This window comes from Lactuca virosa, chromosome 9 (assembly GCF_052849685.1).
Source record: "Lactuca virosa cultivar CGN04683 chromosome 9, Lactuca_virosa_CGN04683_v6, whole genome shotgun sequence".
NCBI classification, from domain to species: Eukaryota; Viridiplantae; Streptophyta; class Magnoliopsida; order Asterales; family Asteraceae; genus Lactuca; species Lactuca virosa.
In genome coordinates this window covers 28284600-28312056 of record NC_136434.1, presented here as the reverse complement: position 1 = coordinate 28312056, position 27457 = coordinate 28284600, and the positions used below count along the sequence as shown (strand labels likewise).

Sequence of the window (27457 nt, the reverse complement as noted above, 5' to 3'; positions counted from 1 at the left end):
TCGTTTTAAATTTCAACACTTTAGATTGGCTTAAAAAAATGAATATATAAAAATTTACAAATTATTACTGTCTATAATATCGATATAATAATAAGATTTACATTACATTTATAATAAAACAAATTAATTTTTCTCAATGAACCTTGAAATGCATGTTTTATTCGCATTTGAATAAAAAGGTATGAATCTTATAAACCATATATTCATACGTTGTTAATATAAATTACAAGATATGATGTAAAATAATAAAAATAAAATTATATATATATATATATATATATATATATATATATATATATATATATATATATATATATATAGGGAAGAGTTATTTGGAAAACAAAAAAACCTTAAAAATCATAAAAATGCATAAAAAAAAATACTTAGAGATCACAAAACTTTTTTTCGAAAATTTTTTAGAAAAAATCGCAGCTTTTTATACAAAATCGGTGAAAAAAATTTTGAAAAAAAAAAATAATTGATTTTTTATTTTTTTTTCAGCGAATTTCAACAAAAACCTGCGATTTTTTATAGAAAAAATTTAAAAATATTTTTTGTGATCTCTAAGTATTTTTTTATGCATTTTTATGATTTTTAGGGTTTTTTAGGGTTTTTTTGTTTTTCATAGAACCTAAACCTATATATATATATATATATATATATATATATATATATATATATATATATATATATATATATATATATATATATATATATATATATATATTAGAGGTTAATAGGTTATCCATATAGACACTAAAATAAAAACGTTAATACGGTAAATTTCCATTTACTTTCCATGTTTATAGATATACTAAACCCTTCAACATAGTTAAGCTATTACTAAACTCATAATATTTTTTCTATTATAGTTATAGTAAAATTATATATATATATATATATATATATATATATATATATATATATATATATATATATATATATATATATATATATATATAAAAGTTCAATTGAGAAAAAATAGAAAATGTTGAGAATTGGGGAATCATTCACAGCCACTCATTTAATCTAAGCATAAAAACACACGGTGGCAAACTTGTAAATATGTTAATAACCTTCAATCTCAAATACGTAACTAAAAAGAATTCGATAACAGTTCGTTCATCATCAAATTTTCTCCTCCAACCTTCAACAATCATCCAGATTTCTTCAACTAAACCATCATCAATGTCATCCAGTGTTAATCAATCATCGATATTCGTGGTTGGGAGGTTCGCCGTTCAATACAGATTCGTAACCCAAATTCATCAATTTCATTGATTTCTTTGTTGAATACTCCGAATGTTCGTAGCTTGCAAGCATTTGTTAAAGTTCATAACGGATTTGGAACTGGAATTTCCCAGATTCGCAAACGAACTCAGTTGGAATCGGAGTTCTGGACTCGCAGTCACAGTCGACATTGAAGGACTCGGAATCGGTACTCACAGGTTCCCAATCGGATTTTCAGAAATCAAAATCAAAATGAGAAATCGATCAGACATAGGATGTCGCATCTGAAGTCGAAATCGGAAGTATATGACGATTTGGAATTGATAACTTGAATCGGAAGTATCATGTTTTTAACATAGTTAACTTGTATGCACTCCAACTGTTTGATGAAATGCATAAACTAACTTAGCACGTTATATTCACATATAAATATGTTTTCTCACCTGAATCAGTATATGATGATTAAAAAACACAAAACAAATATGCAAGTATGTATGTTATTCATATGTGAATAACATATAAAAATTATATATATTTGTGAAAATACCTTCTAATATTCATAAGTGAATATATTCATAAGTGAATATACCTTGTAATATTCATATGTGAATATAATGTGTAATATTCATAAGTGAATATATCATCCAATGTTCACAAGTGAATACACTTTGTAATATTCATATGTGATATACCATGTAATACTATGTAATATTCACATATGAAAATATCATTTAATATTCATCAGTGAATATACCATCTAATATTCACAAGTGAATATAGTATGTTAATATTCACAAGTGAATGAATCGTCTAATATTTAAATATGAATATATTATGTTTATTATATGTTATATTCATATATGAATGATACTTAAATTGTAAAAAAAATTAATCATACTTTTTATTCATAAGTGAATAACGAATGTACTGTAATAAAACCTAATGCATTTTTATTCACTTATGAATAACAATAGCTGAAAATATAAAAACAATAAATTTTTTATTTTATCTTAAAACTATATTAATATGGATGTATATTTGTAGAGAATAAAAAATCATGAATTTTGGTATATTTAAAATCATTTTTCGATAAAAATAGCTTCTTAAAAATTAAAAAAAAACGAAAAAAACTATGTTTTTGTATATATTAAGGTAATGATTAGCATAGTTTAAGGAAATATGTTTTGTTGGAAAACACATGTCTATTCATTTCTCATTTCCGCTGGTACGACGGAGACTTTTGCGGCAAAAATAAATGAGTGGCCGAGAATGATTCCCCCATTCTCAACCTTTTTTTTCTCAATTGAACCCTCATATATATATATATATATATATATATATATATATATATATATATAATGATATGTGAATCAAGGTATTTTTCGAATATATAACCAAATTTTGACCATTAGATTAAAAAAGAAAAGGATGTGATCTTAAGGTGCATGTTATTTACATGGACTAGCAATTAGTATATAATTACTTTAATTAATTATAGAGGCAATTATGACATTTTATTAAGATAGAGAAACAAAAAATTACCTATATATTAGACAACTAAGTATCATAAATTAATAATATAAAATAACATATTTTATTTTATTCAACATGTTTAAATAAAATCAGAATTTCATACAAACTACAGTAGTCATTCAACATATATGAACATGTATTTTTATTTTTTTCATTCTTAAAGAATATGATTACATTCAAAAAGATTTTTTTTAGAATTAACATTATTATAGAATACATTTGTATATATTACACAATAACGGATCAATCTTTAAGATAAATGTATTTCAATTTAATCAAGAATATATATTATATAAATAAGAACTATTTTTATAACATAAAACAACCATTTTTATTACGTAAAGCAATGATATAAAAAATTTGAAGAATATAGACAATGTTCTATACTACAATCTTTACGTATCTGTCATCATTTTTGAAGAATATGAAAATTTTATATACTATATTCTTTAACAATCGGTCATCCTTATTGAAGAAGATGTCTTCGATTTTTTATGGTTTTCATGCCTCTATCTTTATCACTTCACGTTCGAACCTAAACGAACAAATGTTTTATCTACTGAAAAACTTACTTTTCCCATGATCCACTTTGTAAATTGTAATGACCCAAAAAAAAAACAGGATAAAATTTTTATTTTAAAAACAAGAGTTACAATCATCTTATTGTTCCAAAACCACATAACAATAATGTCAAATCATCAGAGTACAATATCAAAAGTGTGGAAAGTGGTGAGGAGTGAATGTTGTGTCATCACGCCGGACCCTTATGGTGGATAACCTATTGACCCATGTTCAAATCCTGACACTACTCATCCCTTGTGGCCATTGAGGTTCACCTGCGGTGACTCCAGGGCACGAGGCAAGGCCTCATGTTTGCAGCAGGGGATTAGTCGGTGCGCGAAATGTGACATCCCCATTTTCACAGCCAGAAAAGACCGATTTTGTTTATGCTTTGTTTAAAAATCAGAGTAACATTTTGTAGAAAAGTGTTGTGGAATTTGTTCCCAAAAGAAAGTATGATAAAGTTTTATCAAAGCATTTCCGAAGAAATGTATTTCATTAAAAACCTCGGGATGTCATGTTCGATATAGATCAAAAGCATAAACAGTACAATATAAGTCTTACAACATTTATTCATATCTACAGGCCTATAATCCGTAATCCCTCATCCACACATCACATCTATGCTCGAGTGCCACTACATGTAATACATGAAACTGAGTGGGTCAGGCTTGGGACCCTGGTGAGCACATAGGGTTTTCAACCCACAATAAATAAGTTTATTAATTTCATCAACCAACAATAACCCGATTACCCGTTCCTGTTATCCTCACTTTATGTCCCTAAAACACTTATCATAAGAGACCTAGCCTAAGGATCATCATCGGGATGGACACTACTGCTAAGGGGATTCCTCAGCAATAAATGTCCTTAAGGCAACCATGAGGGGGATGGAGTACACCGGTGAACACATCGTTTACAAACACCTACAGGTTGCGAGCCTGCTAGCGTTCCACTGGACTGTCTAGAAAAGTCTGTGGTCGTCATCGATACTCCGCTAGATGATTGGAATCATCGTTAACATCGAGGCCTCTCGTCATTTTATTTCATCACACCCAACTATTATATCTACTCATGTTTTACCCAACACATTTTGTAGATATAAAATACATATACTGTTTAAATCATTTAAAACATGTATAAAATCTTTCATCCAGCATAGACAACAAGTATTCAGACAATATGCACACATAGCATGTAATTTATATAAAATACTTCATATCTATGTGTAAGATGAAAGTAACTATGCACTTACTTGTTAAGGTGGTGATTCCGAACTCAGACAGCGCTTCGCTTCTATTAATTTATTTTCTTTCGACGAAACCTAGTATCATTATCACTAGATTTTAGTCTAATATTCATTGCGACTAATTATTAGTCTAGATTCATCATTAACTCAAAGTCTACTTTCATTATCTATCAAGTAAGGAACAACCAGGTAGGATCATATCGGAGGTAGGGTCCGTTTGGTATACGAAGTATATTGTTTAGAAATCTCACTTTAAACACCTCACTAAATCACAGCCTAGACATCATTATCGTAAGTACATCAATCAATATAACGACTTTGAATCACTGATAAATCTTATTTATAGGTTCATAATAACGATATTATATTTATATATAAGCTCTATTTAAAGTATGGTAGGCGTATCTCACTTATAACGAGTTTTTTTTTAAAACCGGGCTTCACTGGAGCAGCGTTTCCGAGCCGAAAAGCTCTTCTTCTCGGAGCCGTCGAGCGCTCCGGGGGTTTCTTCTAGTGCTAGGGGAGTTCCCTAGGGCTTAAGGGGGTTTTGGGAGGTTTAGAGAGAGAGAGTAGAGAGAAGAAAGAATGGGAAAGGTGTGAAGAAATGAGGGTGGAAAGGGTTGTATTTATAGGATGAAATATGGCTCATCTTGGTGCCACATGTCACCATCTGGTGGCAAGCCTTGGGGAGAAAGCAATGGTCATGATTGTGTCACGTCACCCATTTTCGCACAACACACTTCCGACTTCTAAAATCCGTAACTTTCGCATACGAGCTCCGTTTTTGACGTTCTTTATATCCACGCGTAGGTAAAAACAAGATCTACAACTTTCCTTTTGACTTCGTCGGCTATTTATCAACCGATTTTAAATTTAACAGTATGAGAAGATTATATTGTTAAATGACTGCGTAAAATTCATAACTTCTACATACGGACTCCGTTTTCGTCTGTCTTTTTGTCTTTGGGTTCCTATTAATGAGATATTCCATTCTCATTTAGGTTACATTGGCCAAAAACCACTCGATCTAAAATTCGAATTTCGGGTTGTGCAGTGCTATGCCAAATCTTAGAAAAATCATAACTTCCTCATACGAAGTCAGATTTGGGCGTTCTTTTTATGCATGCTCTCGGTTTAACGTATACTACGAATTTTGTTCATATTACTAAGGCTAAAATGTCCTCTATCATAAATTCACTATTTACGTCACACAACGTCGTGCCGGTTTTGTCGCGAAACTTCGACATGTCATAACTTCTTCGTTATAACTCGGATTTCGGCGTTCTTTATATGTCCGGAATCCTTATCACGACCACTACAACTTTATTCATCGATGTTGGGTTTACCTAACACTTTATTTTTTACGCTTATTTTTATCCTTTATTTATTATATCATTATAAACAAGTAATAAGCACATAAATTCACATAATTCACGTATTACTCAAATAATTCATCTTTATTACTTCAAAATAGGTTACAATGGTTGACCTGACTATTACATCACTATACTAATGTTTAGCCCAGAAACACGGGCGTTACACGAAAGCTGGCTCGGAAACCCTCGTAAGGGAAGTTCCATTTCCAAAAAAAAATACCTGAAACCACAATATAAAATGTAAGCAAAAGCTTAGTGAGTTTCCCCAAAGTACCACATACTAAACATAAATAAAATAGTGCTATGGGACAAACCATGGTCTTACAAGTAATTTCCTGCCGAGGGCCAAATCCCGGTCTTCCATACAGTTGTCAGGGGCCAGATCTTGGTCTTTCACACAGATGTCAGGGGCCATATCCTGGTCTTTCATACATTTTCAGGGGTCAAACCATGGTCTTTCAAACACATATCTCAAATATAGCTAACACCCTATATCACAACTAATGGGTCGGCCTTGGTGCCTTCGACCCATTGATACAGTGAGAAAACTCACCTCAGTTCGCTGATACGTAACTAAATGCTCGGCTACCTAACCGGAAGATCCCACACTGAACACAAAACAAATCATCCCAATCAGAAATAGGTTATAAACCATACCTAAATCCCAAATCTAGACCCCTAAGGTAAAATCCCATTTTACCTTTCCATAATGGGCCTAACCAAACTTGGACCAATAACACAATAATGGACTCTAAGGTCTAAAAAGGCCCAACTTAAGCAACTTAAGGCCCACTAATGAAATCCTAAGGCCCGATCATGCATCAAACGGTCCAAGGCCCAAAACCTAACTAAGGCCCAAAAGCCAAAGCCCAAGGAAAACCTCTGCGATCTCAACCTCTAATGGATGATCCAGTCCAACTGAAGGCCAAAGGCCCACTCATGCCTGGACGGATCGATCATCCGCAATCTCAACCTCTAATGGATGATCCAACTCACTCGGAGACCCGACAAACCTCTTGTTGAGCGCAAGAGATACGAAAGATCGGGTAGCCCCGAATCAAATAATACCAAAGTAGGGATACTGTTCACAAGGAACGATCCAAAAACAAAACATATAAAAGATATAAGCAACGAAATCAACATAAATAAAGACTTAAGGAGAAGAGACATACCCGTCACCACATCTAGTGTAACACGCGCCTCCTGGACGGTCAACTGAAAAACATGGCGCCTCACCACAGGAGCATCCGCCTTGCCCTGGCGGCCATCCATGATCCGTAGGGTCGTAGTGGTTGGTGCTACCACTGGTCCTCTTGATTCTAAACTCGGGTAGTTGGCCTTCTTATGGTCCCTCTGATTGCAATGAAAGCAAATCGGTTCTGATGTTTGTGTAGTGGTGATAGAAGCAGTACAATCCTTGCTAAGGTGCCCTGACTTGCCGCACTTGTAGTAACCCGAACCACCTGTCATGCAAACTCCATCATGCAACCTGCCGCATTTGCCACAGCGGCTCTGAACCTTCGACCTAGATTCGAAACCCTTGGGTTTCTTCGCAGAAACCCCAACTGTCTGCACAGGCTCCGCCTTCCTCTTCCTTATGTGCTCTAGGTCAATCTCTTGCTCCCGTGCCCTGGCTATCATATCATCCTGTGTCAGGCAGGCAAAAAAGCTAACAAACTCCTTGATGTCAGATCTCAGCATATCATGGTATCGGGTCTTCCTCATCTCCTCACAGTTGCATACATGGAGTATGCGCAGTTGACGAGCTTCTGACCTGAGGGGTCGAAGGTACGGTAGGTTGCAGGATGTTTGAGGGACCGAGCTCGAGATTGGTGGGAGGCGGTCAGTGATTCGTTGGGAGCCCCAACCATTGAGGCTATGACCTGGTCGGACTTTGTGACCAGGTTTAGAGCTGAGTTTGCGCCGGCTATGGAGCTTCAGCAGCTGGCCAGGGAGTTTATGGATATGAGGCAGACGACTGAGTCGGTGGCGGAGATTACCGCCAAGTTCTAGGAGAGGGCCTTACTGGTGCCACAATATGCAGGGGATGAGGAAATGAGGAAGACTCGGTACCACGACATGTTGAGGGCTGACATCCAGAAACATGTCATCTACTCGGCATGTCCGACCTTGGAGGACATGATAGCCAGGGCGAGGGGCAGGGAGATTGAAATAGAGCACCTCCGGAAGAGGAAGGCGGAGGCTGGGCAGGTTACTGGGGTTTCGGGGAAGAAACCCAAGGGATCTGACTCTAAGTCGAAGGGCCAGCAGGGCCGAAGCCGCTGTGGGAAATACGGCAGGCCACATGAGGGAGTTTGCAGAGCTGGGGGCTCAAGCTGCTACAAGTGCGGCAAGACTGGGCACTTTAGCAAGGATTGTACATCCCCTACCCCAACCATTCAGACGTCAGACCTGATTTGCTTTCATTGCAATCAGAGGGGTCATAAGAAGGCCAACTGCCCTCGACTGACATCAGGAGCACCAGTGGCGGCGCCAGCTCCAGTGACCTTGCGGATCACGGATGGCCGACAGGGCAAGACAGAGGCTCCAGTGGTGAGGAGTCGAGCCTTCCACCTGACCGTCGAAGAGGCGTGTGCCGCACCAGACGTGATGACGGGTATGTTTTCTTCTCCCTAACTCTTATTACATGTCGGTTATAATATTTATGTGCTATGTTTATGTGTTTTGTTTAGGATCGTTCCATGTGAACAACATCCCAGTACAGGTGTTATTTCACTCAGGGCTACCCGATCATTCGTCTTTCTTGCTCTTAGCAAGAGTTTTTCTGAGTCTTCAGGCATGTTAGATTGTCCTTTATAGGTCGAGATTGCTGACGACCGATCTGTCCGGGCATTAGAGGTTTTCAGAGATTGCGTTTTGAGGTTGTATGGCGAGCGATACCTCGTGGATTTGGTTCCCATTTCGTTGCGTGGGAACAAGGTTATCATCGGCATGGATTGGCTGAGCCCTAATGGAGCGGTGATCGACTATGCGTAACAGTTGGTGTGTGTCAGGACCCCAAGTGGGGGAGACCTGGTGATTCAGGGCGAGAGACCGCAGCGTGGACCAGCTATGTGTTCGACAACGAGGGCTAGGGGCTACCTTCATCAGGGTTGTGCCAGGTATGTCGCCTATGTTATGGATACCCGGGAGGCGGGTAAGGCGACTGTGAGTGATGTGCCAGTGGTGCGAGAGTACCCGGACGTATTTCCAGAGGAGCTGCCTGGGATACCTCAGGAGAGACAGGTGGAGTTCAGGATCGACCTAGTCCCTGGTGCGGCTCCGATAGCCAATGCACCATATCGGTTGGCTCCTCCTGAGATGCAGGAGTTGTCTACATAGATGTAGGAGCTGTTAGACAAAGGATTCATTAGGCCGAGAAGTTTGCCTTGGGGAGCCTCGATCCTGTTTGTGAAGAAGAAGGACGGGTCGCACCAAATGTGTATAGACTACCTGGAGCTGAACAAGGTAACGGTGAAGAACCGTTACCCACTCCCGAGGATTGATGATCTCTTCGACCAACTTCAGGGGGCATCTTGGTTTTCCAAGATAGATTTGCATTCAGGCTACCACCAGATGCGAATTAGAGATGAGGATGTACAAAAGATTACTTTCTGGACTCGCTATGGCCACTACGAGTTCGTGGTAATGCCCTTTGGGCTCACCAATTCCCCTGTCGCGTTCACGGATCTCATGAACCACGTATGCAGACCGATGCTGGATCGTTCTGTGATAGTCTTTATAGATGACATCTTGGTTTACTCCAAGACGCAGGAGCAGCACGGGGATCACTTGCGGGAGGTGTTAGATACCCTGAGGAGGGAGAGCTTATACGCCAAGTTCTCCAAGTGCGAGTTCTGGTTGCGCGAGGTGCAGTTTCTGGGGCACCTTGTCAACCAGAACGGGATTTTGGTCGAACCGGCCAAAGTGGAGGCCGTGATGAGATAGGAGGTTCTGAAGTCTCCATCTGAGATTCGAAGTTTCCTCGAGTTAGCAGGCTACTACCGGAGATTCATACAGGACTTCTCCAAGATAGCAGTACCCTTGACCCGGCTAACGAAGAAGGCCGTTGTATTTCGTTGGGGGCCTGAGTAGCAGGCAACGTTCAAGACGTTGAGACAGAGGTTGTGCGAGGCGCCAATCTTAGCACAGCCAGAGGGTGTGGAGGATTTTGTAGTGTACTGTGAGGTGTCCATTTCGGGCTTGGGCACAGTCTTGATGCAGAGGGGGCACGTCATCGCCTACGCCTCAAGGCAGCTGAAGCCTCACGAGGCGAACTACTCGACGCACGATCTGGAGTTGGGGGGCGGTTGTCTTTTCCCTCAAGATTTGGCGGCACTACCTCTATGGGGTCCGATGTACCATTTACACGGCCACAAGATCTTGAGGTACCTCATGGATCAGCCGAATCTAAACATGAGGCAGTGTCTGTGGTTAGATGTAGTGAAGGATTACGACTGTGAGATCCTCTACCACCCGGGGAAGGCCGATGTGGTGGCCGATGTGCTTAGCCGAAAGGAAGCCCCGATCAGAGACATTTGGTTGAGGATGACGGTGGTGACTCCACTTTTGGAGCGGATCTGAGAGGCGTAGGTTGAGGGTATAAAGGAGGAGCGTCGGAAGTGTGAGCGGATCGTAGGCCAGGTGGCCTAGTTTGACTATGACAGCCATGGGCTGCTGACCCTGCATGGGAGGGTCTGGGTTCTGTACTGGGGCAGAGTACGACAGATTCTGATGGATGAGGCTCACAAGTCCAGATTTTCCATCCATCCCGGGGCGACAAAGATGTAAAGAGATCTTCGCCTTGATTACTAGTGGCCCTGCATGAAGCGCGATGTATCCTGGTACGCAGAGAGATGCCTGACCTGCAGGAAAGTCAAGGCATAGCACCAGAGTCCTCACGACAAGACGCAGTCATTGGATATTCCTGTGTGGAAGTGGGAGGATATTACTATGGATTTCATCACGAAGCTTCCCAGGACCAAACGGGGAGTGGATTCGATTTGGGTCATCGTGGATCGATTGACCAAGAGTGCCCATTTTATTCCGATCCAGGAGAGCATTTCGGCCGAGAAGTTGGCTGACATCTACATTCGAGAGGTAGTAGCTCGGCATAGAGTGCTAGTCTCCGTGAGTTCTTACAGAGATATGCGGTTCACTTCCAGATTCTGGAAGAAGTTTCACGACGAGTTGGGTACTCGTCTACACTTTAGCACGACTTTTCACCCGCAGATGGATGGTCAGAGCGAGCGGACTATCCAAACTATGGAGGATATGTTGCGGGCATGCGTCTGGACTTCGATGGTAGCTGGGATACCTACCGTCCCTTGGCAGAGTTTTCCTATAATAATAGCTACCACGCGAGTATCGACTGTCCTCCCTTCGAGATGTTATATGGGAGGAAGTGCAGAGCCCTGATTGTTGGATTAGTGTCTAAGCCCATAACTATAATTGGTATGTACTTGACCTGATTTGGCATGGTCCATTTGGGTTGCATGGCATCGGAACAATTTGGATAGACTTTTGTGAGAAAAGGATATTTATGATTTGTTAATATATTATAAGTTCTAATATATTAATATGAAATCATATTATTTAATTAGTATTGATCAAGAATTAATTTGGAATTAATTTTGTGATCAAAATGAGACTAATTAAATATATGGGGATTGATTGTGTAAATCATTCATTCTTATATATGTGGGCATATGATCCATAGTTCTTCATGTTGGGATAAACCCATGGAGTAACCCATGGATACTCCATGGAGGTTTTAACCCATGGAGCATGAAGAATATGGAAATACATGAGTTACATGGTGTAACCCTAATAGACACCATACATAAGGACCCCATGGCTCAAGAAATTGGCACTAGTGTGTGTACACATGAGGGCTAGCCGATTTGAGCATAGGAACCTTTTCTCTCAAGTTATTCCAAGATGTTGGTGATGTTGTGTGAACCATTTGAGGTGTCACATTTGAGGCACTAGGCTCTTAAGCTCCATGGAATCAAGTTACAACAAAGAGGTATGTAATTCTACTAGAATTTATATTATATGTACTTCATATTATGCTAGTTAGAACAATACCTTGGAAAATTGATATTTGCATGTATAATAGAGAAAACATAGATCCAAGGTATTTAGGGTTGCATGTACACCTTAGGAGTGTTAGAATGCTCAAAACCCATCACCGATATGTTGGGGTGAGGTAGGGCAGAGGGTTATGGGGAGTACCAAAGTGGCACTCAAGATGACAGAGAGGATCCAGCAGGTCCGGAGCAGGCTTCAGACTGCTCAGAGTCGGCAGAAGAGCTACGCCGATCGGACCTGGAGTTCCAGGTCGGGGATATGGTTCTCCTAAAGGTGTCACCTTGGAAAGGTGTCATCCGGTTGAGGAAGCGGGGAAAGTTAGGCCACAGGTATATTGGTCCTTTTAGGGTTATAGCCCGGGTGGGCAAGGTGGCATATAGGCTGGATCTGCCAGCCGACCTTAGTCAGATCCACAGTACCTTTCATGTCTCCCAGCTGCGGAAGTGTCTGGTAGATGACTCTGCGGTGGTACCTCTAGAGGATATTCAGGTGGACGACAGTCTGAACTACATCGAGCGACCGATAGCCATCCTCGACAAGAAGACGAAGGATCTGAGGAACAAGAAGGTCGAGTTAGTGAAGGTGTAATGGCAGCACCGCAAGGGCTCGGAATGGACCTGGGAGCGGGAGGACGAGATGAGGGAGCACTACACGATCTTTTCCCAGACGCAGCAGACTTCGAGGACGAAGTCTAAAATAAGTGGGGGAGATTTGTAACTCCCTGTTCCTGGTATGTATTTTAATAAGAATTATTCATTTTTGCAAAGGGACTCGGCGAGTTGGTGGCCCCAAACTCGTCGAGTAGAAACGGATTTTTGGGACGCGGGACTTGAAGTCTACTCGACGAGTTGAGAAGCCTCAACTCGATGAGTAGGGCTGCCAGAGTGAAACCCTAATTTTCAGGGTTTGCACCCTATTTAAGGACCTTAACACTTCATTATGGCCTCCCTCATCGCCTCCCTCGGTCCAGCAAAACCCTAATTCGTGATCTTGAGCCTTTTGAGTGTGTGTGAGTGAAAAGAGAGTGATTCTTTGGTATTTTCTTGAATGAGTGGAAGCTAGAAGTGCTTGGTTGAAGGAAGGAGCCTTGGATCCAGAGATTTCATTGTCAAAGCAGCTTTACTGAGGTATAAAGTCTATACCTTGACTATTCATTTACTAGATCTCTTCATGGAGTAGTTTAGGGCTTTAAGGAGCATATTTCGGAGCCATTCATGGATGCAAGCATGTTTTGGAGTCACGACTTCAGATCTGGAGCCTTTTAGGGACTCCATGGCATAAAGGTGCCAACTTTATGGCCATGGGAGTCCCATGCAACTTGTGAACCACTTTTTAGGGCTTTTTGAGCCAAATAACCCATGCATGGATGTAAAGTCAGAAACTTTACGTGATATATCAACCCTAGGGAACCAGATCTATGGTTTGGAAGCTTAGAACCCGACTGGAAACGACTGAATGGATTTAGACTATGGGGGACTCGATGAGTTGGGTCGTAGTCCCCCAACCTTTTCTGTTACTAAGCAAACTCGTTGAGTCTAGAAGATAACTCGGCGAGTTGGCCATGGTTTGGGTTATGAAGATTGAGGAACTCGACGAGTTCAAGGAGGGACTCAACGAGTTGTGAGTAAAAGGTCCCGACTATGCTATGAAGTTGAACTCGACGAATTCATGAAAGGACTCGACGAGTAGGATCGAGATTTCAGGGTTTTATGGATTATGGAACTCGATGAGTTGATGGACCAACTTGGCGAGTTGAGTCAACCAGGATGTTGAGTTTGACTTTGACCATTGACCAGAGTTGACCCTTAAAGGGGTTATGAGTATGAAAGAGTAATTAAAGGAGATTGTTATCTGTAGGAGTTTGAGACCAGTTGATCCCAGAGCCGAGGACAGTTCAGCTACTTCACGAAATTGAGGTGAATTACCTTCCAGTAAAAGTGGGTCGAAGGCACGAATGTCGGCCCACTAGTAGTTGATTATAGTAGAGATGATTGTCTTTGTGATAATTGTCTGGTATGCCACTATCTGTTATGTTATTTGTGCTAGTATGCTATGATATTATGTGATAGTGGTAGGAAGGGGACTAGTCCCCGGACCCGGTTGAGATATACCGGCAGGGTAGGTTGGGCACCCAGTTATGCCTGACAGTATGTTATGCTATGTTTCTATGTGGTAGTGGTAGGGGTGAAATAGTCCCCGTAGTCGGTTGAAATAAACCAGAAGGTAGGTCGGCCACCCAGATATGCCTGGCAGGGTAGGTCGAGCACCCAAATATGCTTGACAAGGGGTAGGTCGGGCACCTCGGTATGTCTGACAATGGTAGGTTGAGCACCCAAATATGCTCAGCAGGGTAGGCCGGGCACCCAGATATGCCTGGTAGTATGTTATTGTATGGTATGTGGTGTGATGGGGGAACTCACTAAGCTTCGTGCTTACGGTTTTCAGTTTTTGTTTCAGGTCCTTCTTCTTCGAAGGGAAAGGAGGCGGCACGGCAGCAGCACATCACACACATACAATTTTTCGCATATGAGATTCTTGGGATTGTACTCTGACATTGTTACTATCTTATGACATGCTTTTGAGACATGTGATTCATGGTTTTTATGAAATGAAATAACTTGATGATGTTTTCTATAAATTGTTTTATGAATCATTATATCAAAAATAAAATTTTTGGTCTTGAAATTTAGGATGTTACATTTGGTGTTATATTCAGTTAGTTACAATCTTTCAAACAAATGATATAAAGTATAAACAATCAAAGTTTGACCGGTCTAAATGGCACAAGAAACGAAAACATATTAATCTTTACGAGTTGTACCGTATCAAACCCAAAAAATATTCATATTAACGAGTTGTAACGTATCAAACCCACCAACATATTTGTTTTAACGAGTTGTATCAAACCGAAAAATGCGTTTTAACAACTTGTATCGTATACATGTAAAGTTGCACCGGTCCAAACAGGTCCAAGAACCAGAAAACCCGGACTTGTACCCGGACATGGACCTGGACCCGGTAAGTCTTATCTAGTTCGGTCCACGGTCCATAATATTCTCCGAAACCGGTCTAGTCCAAATGCTCACCCTAGATCTGATGTGTGTGGTGCATACAAAGTGTTTGATGAAATGTCTCAACCAAATTTGGTAAGTTATTAAACTGTGAATATGTGTTTTTAATGTATTAATTTGTGAATATCTAAGTTATTAAGTTGTTAATGTGTATTTTTCTGATGCACTAAGTTGTGAATTAGTGTCTGAAATATTGAATTAAGTTGTGATTTAGTGTCTGAAATGTTGTGTTAAATTGTGATTTCTGATTTTTTACCTAGATATGGTTTTGAGGTAAGAATGTTGGAGTTGTTTGTACCGGTCGTTGATGGTGGCTATGGTTGATGGTGGTGTATGGTAGTTGGAGGTATTGATGTTGGTGGTGGTCGTAGAGTAAGGGTATTTCTATTTCTCACTCATCTTCTTCGTTGATTTCAGATAAGTTATCATCTTTTATGATTCATGTATATGTTTTTCTTTTGATGTTGGATTCTGAAATATAAGATAATTTATTCATGTATTAAATTGTGAATGAGCTGTTTAGTACACTGAAATATGATATTATACTTGTAAATGATTTTTGAATGTATTGTATTAAACTGTAAATTTTGTGTATTAAGCTATGAATTTTATTCACAACTTAATATAAGAAATTCACAATTTAAAACACATAAATATCTCTAGATATTAACGTATAAATGTAAGTTTTAGTTGACAAGATGGTTGTGAATAGATAATTTTTATGTATTATATTGTGAATTTATTGTATTAAACTGTGAATTTTATGTATTAAAATTTGAATTGATTGTATTAACCTGTAAATTTTTTATGAATTGCTTCTTTGAGAAGACAGAAGCATTATATATATATATATATATATATATATATATATATATATATATATATATATATATATATATATATATATGATTTTCTTTAATTTTAGATAAATTATATAAAATTTAAACTATGAATATTATGTAAATTAAACTTTGAAATAAGCATTGGCCTTTAGATCAAAAAGTATAAATGTAAGTTTTAAGTTAAGAATATGAAATTGTGTCTATTAAATTATTAATTTATTATATTAAGCTGTGAATTTTATGTATTAAATGGTAATTCACAATAATAAGTTGTGAATTAACTGCATTTGTTGTGAATTTTTTGTAAATTTTGTGCTAAAATATGAGTGATTGTTGTATGAAATTTTGTATTAGTTTTCTTGTGAATATATTTATTTTTTATGTGTATAAGTATGCAAGAAAGCATTAGTTTTTATAATCATTTTTCATTAAATTCAAAAATGAGTTAATCAATATGTTTATTAAATTTTGAATGTAGTATTTAAGTTGTCAATGTATGACTTTATGTACACATCTGTTTTGGGAAGAAAGATGGTCACGACGTTGGCACAAGTGGTTGATGGCGACGTGTAGTGGTGGTGGTAGTGTTAAAGTTTGGGTTTGACTCATCTAAATTTGTAAATTAGTGTAAAATATATTATATTTACTTATATATTTTGTGTATTAAACTGTAAATTGACAATATGAAATTGTATTTCATATAATTTTTGTGTTAAAATATATAATAAATATATTAGACTATAAAAATTATGATTTTGTCATTTTCTTACAAAAAAAAACAAAAATCAGAATTTAACATATTTAATAATACTCACAATACATGTTTACTAATAAAATAACTATTGTTAGGGTTCTTAACTTTTTTTGATTCTCATTTGAACCACTCCATATATATATATATATATATATATATATATATATAAAAAGGATGATTCAAATAAAAACAGTAAATAGTGTGAAAACATAAAAACACAAGTTTTATGTCATTATTCAACAATGAATAGATGAATAACCACAACTTAAAACTAATATTAAAATTTACTATAATAATGCACATACATAAAATTTATAATAGAATAATAACATTTTAATGAATATATGAATAATCAAACGTGAATATTCTCATTATAATTATTTCAATAATACACATATACAACATTTATTGTATAATAATAACATAAATATAGTGTTTTTATATTTTCACACGATTTACTGTTTTTATTTGAAATTACTTATATATATATATATATATATATATATATATATATATATATATATATATAGAGAGAGAGAGAGAGAGAGAGAGAGGGAGAGAGTGAGAGAGAGAGAAATTAAAATTTAATAAAATGTGTATTATATAACAAAGAAAAAAAATGAATATTTTTTTTTTGATAAAATGAAACTTGATTTTTGATTTTTGATAAAATGAAATTACTTATATATATATATATATATATATATATATATATATATATATATATATATATATATATATATATATAGAGAGAGAGAGAGAGAGTGAGAGAGAGAGAGAGAAATTAAAATTTAATAAAATTTGTATTATATAACAAAGAAAAAAAATGAATATTCTTTTTTGATAAAATGAAATTTGATTTTTGTTTTCTTAAAGTAAAGATGCTATAAGAAGATGTTCAAAAAGTAGTACGTTATTAAATGAAACTTTCCGGATGACAACTACAAATAAATATTTATTAGAGAAATGTATAAGAGATCCATAAAATACAAAGAAAATACATGCGGTGTTTTATTATGTCTTTTTTTGTGGATGTGAATTATAGTAAGAGTGAGTCTATCCTAATGTAACGCCCGCATATTAGGGGTAGTCAATTTAGAGATAATAATCGTTAAAAATGACTTTTTTTTATAGAAGATTATTTAGGATAAATAATCTACCCAAAGGTATAGTATATGTCATAAGGATTACGTAAATATAAAGAACATTGAAATTCGATTTATAATAAAGATGGTGTGACCCGTTGCAGTTTCGTGATTTAAACCGACACGACTCTATGTAACGTAAAAAGTAAATTTTTGATAAAATACTTTTTAGCCTTAGTGATATAAATGAGAGTCGTAGTATTCGTTAAACCGAGAGTATGCATATAGAGAACGTTCAAAACTGACTTCAATAGAGTAAATTGTGATTTTTCGAAGTTTCAGCATAATAGTATACAGCTCAGAAATTGAATTTTAGATATCGATCAATTTTTAGCCGAAACATTCTAAACAGGTATTGAAGATCTCGTTAATAGGAGCTCAACAATATAAAGACAATCGAAATGAACGTCGGATGACAAAGTTATGAATTTCTAACGGACTTTAACTGTCTAAGCCTATTAAAATATAACTTTTAAAATAAATTCAAAAATTAGCCGATGGAGTCTAAACAAAAGTTATATATCTCGTCGATAGATACGCGTGGATATAAAGAACGTAAAAAACGGAGCACGTATGCCGCAGATTCGAGCTAGTCAATTTAAAGGTAATAAGCGTTAAAAATGACTTTTTTATAGAAGATTATTTAGGATAAATAATCTTAACCAAAGTTATAGTATATGTCATAAGGATTACTTACATATAAAAAACGTTGAAATTCGACTTATAACGAAGAAGTTGTGACTCGTTGAAGTTTCACGATTTAAACCGGCACGACTCTATGTAACGTAAAAAGTAAGTTTTTTATAAAATACTTTTTAGTCTTAGTGATCTAAATGAGAGTCGTAGTATTCGTTAAACCGAGAGTGTGCATATAGAGAACGTTCAAATCTAACTTCAGTATAGAAAGTTGTGATTTTTCGAAGTTTCAGCATAGTCGTATGTAGCTCAAAAATTGAATTTTAGATCGATCGATTTTTATCCGAAACAATCTTAACGGGAATTGAAGATCTCGTTAATAGGAGCTCAACAATATAAAGAAAATCGAAAACGGACGTCGGATGACAAAATTATAATTTTTTAATGGACTTTAACTGTCTAAGCCTATTAAAATATAAATTTTAAAAGTGAATTCAAAAATTAGCCGACGGAGTCTAAACGAAAGTTGTATATCTCATCGATAGCTACGCGTGGATATAAAGAACTTAAAAAACGGAGCACGTATGCGAAAGTTATGAATTTTACAAGATAATTAATTTCGGATAACATGAGGGCGACATGTGTCGCGATCTGGGACACTCCTTCCTCCCCAAGACTTGCGACCAGATGACAACACCTAGCCACATTACGCCCAACGTAACTAAGTGTACGCCCAGCATACTGGGCTCATTGCAACCAATAAATAAAACTCGAATTTCACTCTTTTCCTCACACCTTTCCATTCCATTCTCTCCCAAACCCCCAAGGTCCCAAGACCTTTCTCTAGCACTTCCTAACTGTTAGTAGCGAAGCTCCGGAGCGCCAGAAAGCCCCGAGAAATAGAGCTTTCGGTTTAGAAGTTTTGCCCGCGTTGAGTCTGGTTTCTCGCTAAACCACTTGTAAGTTGAGTTATGTTTACCGTGCTTTAAGTATAACTTATGTTTAAGTTCATTATCGTTATTATGAACCTATAAACAAGATTTATCAGTGATTCTAAGTCATTATACTGATTGATCTACTTACGGGGGATGATGACAAGGATAGATTTAATGAGGTATTTAAAGTAGGCTTTCCAAACAGTATACTATGCATGCCAAACAGACCCTACCTCCAATATGATCTTATATGGTTGTTTCGTATTAGCTATAGATTAGTAGACTTTGAATTAATGATGGATCTAGATTAATAATTAGTTGCAATAAATATTAGACCGAGACTTAGTGATAATGATACTAGGTTACGTCAAAGGAAAAGACAGTTGCTAGGAGCGAAGCGCTGTCCGAGTTTCGAGTCATCACTTTCACAAGTGAGTGCATAGTCCCTTTGATGAACATTATTTTAATACAATTATTAATTAAAGTATTAAATATATGTTAAAGAGTTTATGTGTGAGATATTTTCTATTGCCTGGAATACGTGTTAAGAACATATCTGATATTATATGATGATTTAGGACTTACAGAATAGACCTAAATTAATTAAGATGAATATCGGGTATTATCTCCTTAAGAGTACGGGTGAGATATACATGGAGGGTAGAACTCTAACATTTGTCTTTGATCCGAGAGCATGGATTAGACATAGTCATTCATCCCTAGTCCGAAAGTATGAGTTGGGCATAGTCATTTGTCAATAATCTGAAAGCGTGGATTAGACATAGTCATTCGTCCCTAGTCCGAGAGTATAGAGTGGACATAGTCATTTATCATTGATCCAAGAGCATGGATTAGACATAGTCATTCATACTTGATCCAGGAGTATGGATTAGGTAAAGCCAATCACTTTAGATCCAAAAGTATGGATCATGTCGTTGTGAGGATCGACAGGGTGGGGTAAATTGCTTATATGTGGTGAAATTGTATCTTGCGAGTTCTAATATATATATATATATATATATATATATATATATATATATATATATATATATATATATATATATATATATATATATATTATAACATTGGTGAGATTGAAATCCCTATGTACTCACCAGGTTTCTCAATCTGACACACGCAGTTTATTGTATCACAGGTAACGATATAAAAGATACATTATGCTGAGAGATTCAAGGAATATTAGGTCACTAGTTTAATTATTGTAAGACTTGTAATATATCGTTATGCTTATGTTTATGTATTGACGATGACATCCTAATGTTTTAATATAAATAAAATACATTTTTTCGGAAATGCTTTGATAATATCATTATCATGTTTTTGGGAACAAATTCCACAATATTATTCCTCAAAGAGGATACTCTGATTTTAAATAAGCATAAACAAATCGGTCTTTTTTGGCCGTAAAATTGGGGATGTCACACCTACAAAGCGGTTTCTCGCTTATCCCCATTTAGGAATGAGGAGATCCAACGTCAAGTACAGGAATTGATGTCAAAGGGACGGCAAAGTCTCAATCTGTATTCAACATATGCTTGACTAGCTTAAAAGGAGACTTGGAGTGTGTAGATGGGCTTTGAAGCAGGGCCAAAGACCTTTCAATTCGGAGAAGGGATGGAAAGACTCGTGAGAAGAGATGATAGGCTTGATACGGATACAATTGTTTATCACCCTAGAATCAACCTATTCGACTACACATCTATACTCGCCTGGACAAACATGTCGGGTTCCAGCTCCGCACACCTGACACCTTTCGAAGCACTTTCTAGTGTGCACTTTAGTTTTCGAATGTCTCGTTCAACGTCACGAGTCTACAAGCTTTTCTCATTTAAGTGCTCACCCTTTGAATCTTCAGTATGGGACTTTACTCTTTTGATTAGAGGAGGGCTAGCGAGAGAACAAAGCGTACCGCCCTACCATAGTTTTTGTTTATAGTCGTAACTATTGTCTTAGTCAAAAAGGTTGAACTTCCAGGAAAAAACTTCGAATTGGGAGGACATATTTATCCAACGTTTTGATGTTGGCTATAATATTTTGGTTTTGGGAGATGTGTGTTCTTTATATTTAAAATGTTATTTTAGATAAATATTTATTACAATTTTATAGTATTTCAGGGTGTTACATAAGGCGTCCACACAATTTTGCTCCAACATCGTATATACACGTGCGATACATAACGCTTTCCAAATTTTGTCCACACCTCTTCATGCAAAATTTGAGCATTTCTTAAATACAAAAAGTTATCCCAACTATGTGTAACACATAATGAACCATTTAATATGGTAGGACAACAATCGGTGAGTGAAATTATATAAAGAATGTCTCATGATTAAAACTCGGTCATGCTCTATTGACCGTAGGTTTTTCATAATTTACATTTCACGTGATGGACTTGACTTTGAAACAGATGGTGTGTAAGACCATTAAGGTTATTAAGGGTACAGTTTTACCCTAGTTCATAATGAACCATCTCTATTCCATAAAACACAAGATTAATGGCTTCCCACCCTAAGTAATACTAATGATATCTTTACAGTTTACAAGCCATTAGTAAACCTCTTATAAACCCCGTTAAAGCTTTTACCGTGATAAATACAGCCAAAAAGTACAAAATTAATTTTTTTTCTATTCTTTCAAATTTCAAGTTATTGATCTTTAGGCGTCGCAATTTGATGGATCCAAATTGCTATTCAACTCATCGCAACAAAATAAATAAAAAAAGGTTAAATGGGGAATTTGGTAAGGGTTTTCTTTGTGTATAACACGACACTTAACGTTGAAAATTTTCGAGTTTTATATGTACACATATATATAAATAGCAAAAACTTGCAAAAACATCAGTTGATCATAGTTTAGTGACATATTTGGATACTTTTCTCCAGTTAGCAACTCAATAATATTTGCAATAGCTAAAGTTGTTGAGTCTTTTATTACTATACTTACTTTTTTCTAAAATAAATGCAATTAATTTATCTTTGTCACAGGTTATGCTACATAATATAGTTTAATCATGATAATTTGTTGTCGTACTAACAAAGACCATAAGAACACTACTAAATTATCTCAGATAAGTGAAAGAAATTATAATCATAAAAATAGTAGTAAAGAAATGTTGTCCTGTCACATCGAGGTACATAAGCCTATGTTTAATGTTTTTACCAAAAACACACGTAAACATATATAGTACATACACATAACAACCAAAACAACCAAAAGTTGCCAATGCAGGATTTATTGTTACCTAGTTGGTTAAAAGATGTAATATGACATACATATATATATCATTGGTTATCTACCAAAAAGAAGTGATAAAATAATACAATACTCATGTCACCTTTGATGTGTATATCATTTTGTTCTTTTTTCCCGTTCTCCCCCATCAGTTTACATCAAGAAAATAGGATTCGACTTGTAAACAAAAGGAAAACGAATTGGATCTTACAATCTTTTCTAGAAACCCCCGAATCCAGTTCTCTTTTAAAACACGTGTTATTTTTTAATAGAAAGTATTTATACCTGAATAATCATGCGTGTAGATCCTTGTCTGAGTTCCACACTGGTGGTTTTGGAGGACTTCCCTCATTTGTCACACTGCCTCCATTTTCCACACTTATTAAAGGATCATTTTCACCTTCGTTTTTCTTTTTTTTTAAAAAAAAATAAAAAATATATATATTTAGTTCATGATTTGATTATATTTGTAGTCAATGTGTGTTGTAAAGTCAAAAATGTACCTCAGAAAACTGTGTTGATGGTTCAATGGGTTTTGGCTGTGTATCACGAGTACAGAAGTAAGAATAAAGCACCATACCCACAACAGCAATTAGGATTCCCAAAATGTTTCTCCAACTAAAAGGATCGTGTAATAGAAAATATCCAAATGCCAAAACTAGACATGTTTTCAGGTGACCTAACACCTGATAAGTCACGGGAGATGTTTTTCCGATCACCAGAAAAGTACTGAAGTTGACAGACACCGATATTAGGCAGGACAGAATAATGAATGCCTGAAATTTACAAAAAAAAAAAAAAAAAAAAAAAAATAGAATTAATGATTCCAGTTTATGTGATATGAAAAACTGAAACTGGCTTATAACATTATACAGAAAGACTATTTTAACCTTACCAGAACTTGATTTGTGTATTTGAAAGCGAAAACGTTTTGATTGGTCAAAAGGGCGTCTAGAAATGGACCGATGATGAACAGGATAAGAGCTTGGTAGGGGCAAGATTGGTATAGGAGTTGTGTTGAAGAGACCTTGAACTTTTTCTGGATTGTATTTGTCATCTGAGATAAAAATGATTAAGGATCGAATGTATTATGTGATAATTTATTTGTGAGTAATATGAATAGAATGTTGTTTTAAGGATACAATTTGAGCCACACAAGTTGTTATTATGGCAAGTAGGGATAATATGCTGCCCAGGAGATTGAGTTGTAGGTCAGTTACTGTTGCAATTCCAACTCCTAAGAGTAATATTGTAAGTGAAAACCTGACTTTTTTACTGCAGATGGAAGACAAGAAAATGATTCAACAGATTATTTCATGAAAATATCATGTAGCATCATAAGTAAATAATTTAACAAGTTAACCTGAATTGCTTGCTGAAGAAAAGAGTCTCCAAAAGTACAGTGCAGGGGATAATTGCTAGTTTTGTCATCTGTAATGAAACCATGAAAATTTGTCATCCATAATGCAATTGCAGCATTAAATGAAAAAGAGAAAAAAATAAAATACCTGGTAAAAACCAACAGAATTGAAACCCAGACTGAGGTTTAGAAGGCCAATGGAGATTCCATTCAATATACCAAATCCCATCACAGCTCTTGAATCAAAAGGCTTGTGCTCAAAAAATTTCAACCATAATGCCACATGGAGTGAACAAAATGTCACTAAAAGATGCCAGCTTGTCAAAGTTGTAGCTGAAGGCATAAGAATGGGAATGAAGTAAAATTATGGGCAGGATCAGGGTATTGAATGGCAAAAACAGCTGTAAATGGGTTCATAATTAGGTTTATTACAATAGTCACTATATTGGTGTTTCCTAGAGTTGATGGTTCTTGAGTTTGCAACACAATTTTGTTGTGACTATGATCTTAGGAGAATCTTCATTGTAATTTTGTATGTGATCTTGTGTGCAATTTAGTGGTTTGTTCATGAATTGTCCTTTTAATCATTGGATTCAATTCCAATCCTTTGAACTGTCTAAAGGAAAATTGAAGTCTTAAGCCAAATTAAGAAAGGATACCATGATTTATTGACAATCATGTATCAAAACAAGTAAATCAAGCAATGAAGCATCATCAACAATCCAAGGCCTTACCAGTTAACTCTCAAGCATAAAGTTATAAGGATATATGTCCTTTCTGTGTCAATGGTGAATGTGAGTATCAAGCTCCAAATGGAGTTAATTGTCAACAATGTACAATTATCATATATCAAGCAATATGAACTTGATTCACTAGTTAATCAAGAAAATAAACATAAATTTAAGCGACAATTACTCAATCTCACTGGCCTAGAAGAACAAATTCTAAGGATTATGAGCTTGGTTTCTTAATGGCAATTTACAGAACATTCAGCACAATAGGTGCTGATTCATCGACCAGGATCATTAAAAGATTCAAAACTACAAATTTAGTGTGAAGGCTTGATTGCTTACCAAAAGTGAAACCAAGAGTGCTTATCAGTGCCTTGTTGCAAATCACAATCGAAACCGAGGAAATCACAGATAAACTCAACGCTCCAACTGTTCCCAGCTGAAATCGCTGTCCTTCGCCCATCTTCCTCTCTCACTTACGTGTCACTTCTAACTTCGATTTCGATCTCAAAATCTACCAAAAACATAAAACCAAAATCAAACTTAATCTTCATAAAATCAACCAATCAAAGCATCAGACATCAACTTCGTAAATCGTACCTCATTCCAGTAAATTCCGAACTGGCGCTAATTTCCAAACAGCAAACTTCAAACCTCCACAAAATTCACCATTTAAAACTCCAGATCTACTACTCTACAATTCAGTATTACATAAAAAAAAATCAAGAAATTTTACACGCAACTCCACAGAAAACTAAGTGTGAATGCAGACAGATAAAAAGTAACCTGAGATCACAACGAGGATATCTCCTTCCTCAAATTCTGTTGTAGATATAAGTATGCATATGCATATGATTGAACGATTATATAGTGCCTAGGGATGGGTGTGTGAAAGTTACGAAAGAGTACTGTAATCAGTGTGAATCCATGAACAGAGAAAGGGAAAAAATCTAATTATTTTGACTTGTTTTTGAATTTGGTTTTCCGGCAGCTTTGACGCCGGCAAGATAGATGGTTGATTGTGAAAATGGACGGTCGTGATTTTTCTTTATTCTAGTTCCTCTTCAGATCTAGTATAAAAACCCAACAATGGGCGTGTTTGACACGGAGCTTTTGGAAGCGTTTGGGAGCTTCTAGCTTTTAGCTTTTGACAAAACGCTCTAGTTTAAACAAAAAGCTTCGTTTGGCGGTACGAGCGTTTAGCTTTTAGTTTAAACAAAACGCTCCAAATCTAAAAGCTACTTCATATAGCGTTTAACAAAACGCTACTGAGCTTTTGAAATCAATTTTCATAATTACCCTTAAAAATATATTTATATATTTATTTATTTTTAATCAATTGTCCTTTTATGTAATTTTATATATTTCAAAAACTACCAGCTACTTTTACTAAACACTCATATAACAAATAAAAGCTACAGCTTCCCGCTACCAGATACCCGTTACACGCTACCAGCTACCCGCTACCCGCTTCCAGCTAACATCTATTTTTGTCAAACACGCCCAATGTATAAAGGGCAAAATCTCACATCGTAAGTATAAAATAACTCGATTGCCATACATAAAAAAGTAACTTTTTAACAATTAATCTATATATTTATTGTTTGGATTTTTATTTAAAGTATAAACCTTTTTATCATAAACATTGATTTTAGAAATAAGTTTATTAAAATAAAATTGACCTAAAACAAAATTATTATTAAAATTTGTTTATTTTTTTTCAAAACGTGATAAAATCTAATCTAATAAATGAAAGTTTTTTTTTGTCACATGTCATACTCTCATTTAATTTATCAAATGTCATTTTATGAATTAATTTTTTTTCACATGTTTTTTCATGAGTTTTTTTATTTTATTAAATCCAACATAATATTTTAATATAATAATTGCAATAAATATAGTAATAAATTGATATAATTTCATTAATGAACTTACTTTTTAATTTTAAAATTCTCAAATTAAAGCTCATTAGTTTCTTTTGTTTATTTATTTAAATTATTTGTTTAAATTTAAAAGATAAAAAAACATTTCAATTATAAAAATTCATTATTTTTCTTATTTTCTTTTTAACTCAAACTTCTTAAACATTTTAACTTTTATATTTAACTTTTTTTTAAAATTAACTTATGAGTCTCACAACTAGTATATATAACAGAAAAAACGACCAACAATAAGCAATTCCATCGATTCCATCAATGTCTTAGGAACCGGGGCTATTTATTATTTGGATAAAACTGAATTGTTTAATTGGACAGTTTGGATTTAACTATTTGGTTCGGATATTTGGATATTTTTTATGAGTTTTTAGCAAAACCGAATAATTATTTTGGATTTCGGATTGGTTACGGTTTAAAAAATTAAAACTGAATAGTCCAAAAAAACGAATAAGACTTTATTATTTATTTATTTATTTATATTTGTTTTCAATCTACATCTTTTAGTTATTTATTAGCTTACTAAATTGTATTTTTAAATATAGGGCAAAAAAATCACTATATTACCACAAAATTTCAAATTTGACACCGAGTATTGTTTTTTCGCAATTATGTCACTATAGTTACAATTTTATTGCAGTATCAACCAAATAACCGGTTCTATTTGTTCTTCCGATAACCATTTTTCCCGAATTGCAATAAAGTCACTATGTTTACCAAAATTATGATTTTGACATTGTGTTTTTTTCTCAATT

The 27457-nt window shown here is 35.6% G+C and overlaps 1 protein-coding gene across 2 annotated transcripts; it reads right to left on the bottom strand.

Moving 5' to 3' along the window:
- Positions 1-22662: 22662 nt before the first annotated feature.
- On the bottom strand, positions 22663-25807 carry LOC145137997 (UDP-xylose transporter 2-like). Of its 2 annotated transcripts, XM_079072141.1 has the most exons (10): positions 25555-25807; positions 25369-25462; positions 25111-25282; positions 24186-24370; positions 24041-24108; positions 23820-23952; positions 23573-23734; positions 23181-23453; positions 22963-23087; positions 22663-22854 (listed from the first exon to the last, which is right to left on the bottom strand). In XM_079072141.1, the coding sequence occupies exons 3-9, from the start codon at positions 25229-25231 to the stop codon at positions 22971-22973; spliced, it is 1059 nt and encodes a 352-aa protein (XP_078928267.1). In that variant the 5' UTR covers positions 25232-25282; positions 25369-25462; positions 25555-25807; the 3' UTR covers positions 22663-22854; positions 22963-22970. The 2 variants fall into 2 exon arrangements, with proteins under 2 accessions (XP_078928267.1, XP_078928266.1); XM_079072140.1 differs by having other exon boundaries at positions 22663-23087; positions 25555-25806.
- Positions 25808-27457: the final 1650 nt, after the last annotated feature.